The sequence below is a fragment of the Cryptotermes secundus genome, unplaced genomic scaffold (assembly GCF_002891405.2).
Source record: "Cryptotermes secundus unplaced genomic scaffold, Csec_1.0 scaffold488, whole genome shotgun sequence".
NCBI classification, from domain to species: Eukaryota; Metazoa; Arthropoda; class Insecta; order Blattodea; family Kalotermitidae; genus Cryptotermes; species Cryptotermes secundus.
Window position 1 is genome coordinate 51660 of NW_019736404.1, and position 4465 is coordinate 56124.

Below are 4465 nucleotides of genomic sequence, written 5' to 3' on the forward strand. Positions count from 1 at the left end.
AGAAAGGACCATATATTTTACAAAGTGAGGTGGAAAAAGCTATCAAGGAAATGAGGAAGGGAAAGGCTACAGGAGATGATGATGTACCTGGAGATGTGCTCAAGTTACTGGGAGAAGGTGGTTTGAAAACACTGACATAACTAATGAAGACCATATATGAAAGTGGAGAGTGGCCAAAGGACTTTACAGAAGTTACAATGATTGCCTTAAAGAAAAAGACAAAAGCTACAAAATGCAGTGACCATCGCACAATAAGCCTTATTGCACATACAGCAAAGATAATAGCAAAGATACTTAAAAGAAGAATTGAAAGGAAAATGGAGGATGTACTTGGAGAAGATCAATTTGGATTTAGAAGGAGAAAAGGAACCAGGGATGCAATTGGGATGATGAGAATTATAGCGGAACGAACTTTGGAGATAGATGAAGAACTGTGTTTTGCTTTATAGACTGTCAGAAGGCATTTGACCGTATAAACTGGACCAAATTAATGCAGATGCTAAAGGAAACAGGTATCGATTGGCATGAAAGAATATTGATTAGCAAATTGTACATAGATCAGAAAGTTAGAGTGCGACTGGACAGAGGGGAGGCAAGAAGTGTGAAGATTGGAAGAGGAGTTCGACAAGGATGCTCTTTATCACCAATCTTGTTCAACTTGTACAGTGAATGCCTTACCAATAAAGCTCTGGATGGGCTTGAAGACTTCAAATTAGGAGGGCAAATTATTCAAACTGTGAAATATGCAGATTACCTTGTGTTAATGGCTAAGGAAGAAATTGTGCTATAGGGTATGATTGATAGGCTAATCAAAATTGGAAGGTACTGTAGCATGGAAATGAATGTGGAAAAAACAAAAGTAATGAAAATTTCGAGACAACCAACCCCAGTCACATTAAAGATAGACCAAAAACGACTGGAGAATGTGAAATGTTTTAAATATTTGGGTAGCTTGTTAACAGATGATGGAAGGTGTACTTGTGAAATTAAATCTAGGATTGCCATGGCAAAAGCTGCATTTAACAAGAAGGAGAACCTTTTTACCAGCAAATTGGACTTAAATTTTAGAAAGAAACTAGTGAAATGCTACATTTGGAGCATAGCTTTGTATGGGGCTGAATCTTGGACACTTAGGGCAGTAGATCAGAAACACCTGGAAAGCTTCGAAATGTGGTGTTGGAGAAGGATGGAGAAGATCAGTTGGACCGATTATGTGAGAAATGAAGAAGTGTTATTAATTGGATTGGTCATGTTTTATGCAGAAACTGCCTTCTAAAAGAAGTTATTGAAGGAAAGATAGAGGGGCGGATAGAAGTGACAAGAAGACGAGGAAGATTAAGAAGATCATGGATGACCTTCGGGACAGAAGAGGATACTGTCATTTGAAGGAGAAAGCTCTAGATCGCATTAAGTGGTGGAATTGTTTTGGAAGAGACTGTGGACCTGTCATCTGACAGATTACTGATGAATGAATATCATGAAGATATCTACAAGTTCTGTATGCAGCATGTTTTGTAGAAAATTACTCGTATATAGCAGTTTGTCTCTTGTATAATAACTCTAGAATAGTCTGAAAATGCAGAAAAATGAAATTGGGGTGTTGTGAACTTTCAGAGGATCTGGTTAATTTTTTGGCAGCTTTAATGTGTAGTATTATTATGTTCAGTAATTTGTTATATTGTCACGTATTTAGTGACTGGACATGGTGTTTGGTTTAGTAATCAGATTAATTGGACTTCCTACAAGTAACTACAACAGTTTCACTAGTTCCTGTAGTTTTTTATTCACTGTAGTGTGTTTTCTTAGTCTTCTCTAGGCACTGCATGAAAATGGCTCCTCAGCTTCTATGTTAAGCAGCTTCTGTCCTCGCCGGCTGACACCTGTCTCGCAACTGAGCTAGGTGTCCTGGTTGTAATCTTCTAACAAGGACTATTCCTCAACGCCCTTATGGCTCAAGGACTGTACTTTGTAACTGCCTACTGAAGATCATACTGCTCTCCTCCTGGCCTCCTAGCCAGGGCCCAGGACATCCTTTCTGAGACTGCTAACGACTGACCACTCAGCTGGCTGAAAATCAAAGTTGAGGTCACATTAGGACTGACAGTCAGTCGGCCAGTCAGCCTTGGTGTCAACCCCCATCTGGGGCCCAAGGCCAGGTATTTGTTACTGTCAGAGAGCATTTTTTATGTGGGGGACAGATCTGTCATCTGTTGCAGTTACAGTCAGCCATACATACATTTGTATTTACAGTTTTACCTGTCTGCATTTTCCATAATCATTTGTCATAAATTCAATTTCTTATAGATACATATTATTTATAGCTTTATATGTCACTCTGTATGTGTGTACAACATATACGAGGCCTCTGTCAGTCTAGGCTTTGCACAGCAGATCATGCCCTAACTCAGGTAGCATATGTTTCAATGGCTGCCTCATCACCTAAGTAAAGTTAGTTGGCCAGTCTGTCTTGGTGTCCAGCCCCATCTGGGGTCCAAGACCAGATTTTTCTTACTATTAAACAGTTGCAAGGGTGTAGATGTGGGGCAGCCTCTCTGACAAGAGGATGGGTCTGTCACAATTGCTGCTGGCCCTCACCAGCACAGTCATTCTTCCATCCAAGTTCCATGGGACTCAACCATATTTTACTTTCTCAGATTTGAGACTTCCTCAGCATTTCTTATATTGTTGCATGCATAACCATTGCTGTGGTCACGCAACAGTTACTGGCCATTGCATAGCAACAAATGGTCATTCAGTAGTGCCATTGCGTGTTTACGTTGTCAGAACCTAGCAGTGGACATCTCTTCTGATTAAACTATTCCAGCTTTCAGCAGATGTGCTGCAATACAGACAGGCTTCTGAGTTCTGTCTGACCTTCCAGTACCATACACTGTGCACTGGCCTGACTCTGATGATTTAATAGTCTCAAAATAACTAATTCTCATTATAGATCACCATGCAGACAAAAGTTGTATCACAGTTGGGCGCTGAGGTCCGTTCTTGGTCTACTCTGTCCACTGTAACGAGCTTTGATGCAGGTAATACTGAAAATAGTATAAGAATGGTTCCTCTTATGTTTATGCTCTGATTTTTAATTATAGAGGGCAGTAGGATCTTGTAATTGCCATAAAAATGAAGCAGTAAAATTGAATGGAATTTTTAGTGGTTTTTTGTGTCCTGAGTAGAAGCAATTTCACCTTTTATAATATATTTCCATTTTGAATTTATCCTTTAGTTTCTACCAAGTAATTTTGAACCTTGAAATTATCCAAGCTAAATTCAATTTGTGTATATTGCTGTTCATGTATGTACTTGTAACATGTGCACCCATCACACTATCTTGGAGTATAAATTGAATTCATTATGTAGTTTTCTCTGTTCTCTTTATTGATTTATTTCTCGTAGTTCGGGACACCCTTGTGGTTGCATGTCGTATCCAAGGGTAAATATACCTGCTCTTCTTTTGTAACTGCATTCTCATGGTTGGTTCTGTGGGACCCAATTACTCTTGGGGGTGAGACTAAAGGCTCCCACACACAGACGTGATACGATTCGGGACGATATAGCACTCGGGACGAAAGCGGTTGTTTACCGAGTGGGCCGCGCACACAGGCGCGACACTCGGGAACCTCGGGAATCTTTGACACCCGATAACCAGCTGGCCATGACTCACACTCAATCAGTATCTATACGTACGTGAAACGACATGGGTAGGCAGATGGAACAAATAATAGAGTTCGTCAAAGAGAATGCTTTATTGTACGATACTCGTCATCCGATGTTCAAGGATTCACGTGCTAAGGATAGAAAGTGGAAGGAATTGGCTGTTACAATGAACAGAGACAGCAAGTAGAAAAATTTGTATATATTTATATAGGGTTAAGTATACAGTAACTGTGGGCATTCTTAGTGTATGCTATGCACCAGTTCCGTTCACTAACACGAATTCCAGGGACAGTCATCTAGTTGAAGTACGCAACAAACCACTCTCTAATGGCGTAGCTAACATTTGCCACCCTTGGGAGATGTAAAGGTTGGATAGGGAACATTTCTCCTTCTAATGGCTCCACTCGTAGCAGTTCTTCCCTGTACTTTTCATCACAGATTTTGAGATGTAGAAAATTATGAAGCAAACACGCTGCTGATACAATGTGTTTTATATTTCATTCTTTCAGTTCTATGGGTATCAAAAAAATCCTCCACTTAATGGCAAGAATAGGCCTCCGGCAATTGGTATATTGTTTAGTGATATCTTCTTGCCCGATGGCTCTCAGGATTGCATCAAACCTGTCAATATTCATCCTTAAATATATGTAGAACTGTTTTTCGTCCTTCAGGAGTTGAGGTATCAATGTATAAAACTCCCCCAGTTCCTCTCTTGACAAGTTTATATCATGAATCCAAGCGATTCGTCTCTTTCGCCTAAAATACGAACACACATAGCAACCACTTATACGTACTTAAT

General features: G+C 40.0%; 1 protein-coding gene across 5 annotated transcripts in view; it reads left to right on the forward strand.

Moving 5' to 3' along the window:
- The window catches only part of LOC111869880 (eukaryotic translation initiation factor 2-alpha kinase 1), a 64829-nt gene that overhangs the window by 18080 nt on the left and 42284 nt on the right, over window positions 1–4465 (forward strand). For 3 of the 5 annotated variants that reach the window (XM_023861727.2, XM_023861728.2, XM_023861729.1), the window contains one exon: window positions 2951–3038. The exons of the other annotated variants lie outside the window; for them this stretch is intronic. In XM_023861727.2, coding sequence (XP_023717495.1) covers window positions 2951–3038 — 88 coding nt within the window. The remainder of the gene's footprint in view (window positions 1–2950; window positions 3039–4465) is intronic. 5 annotated transcript variants of the gene reach the window in all.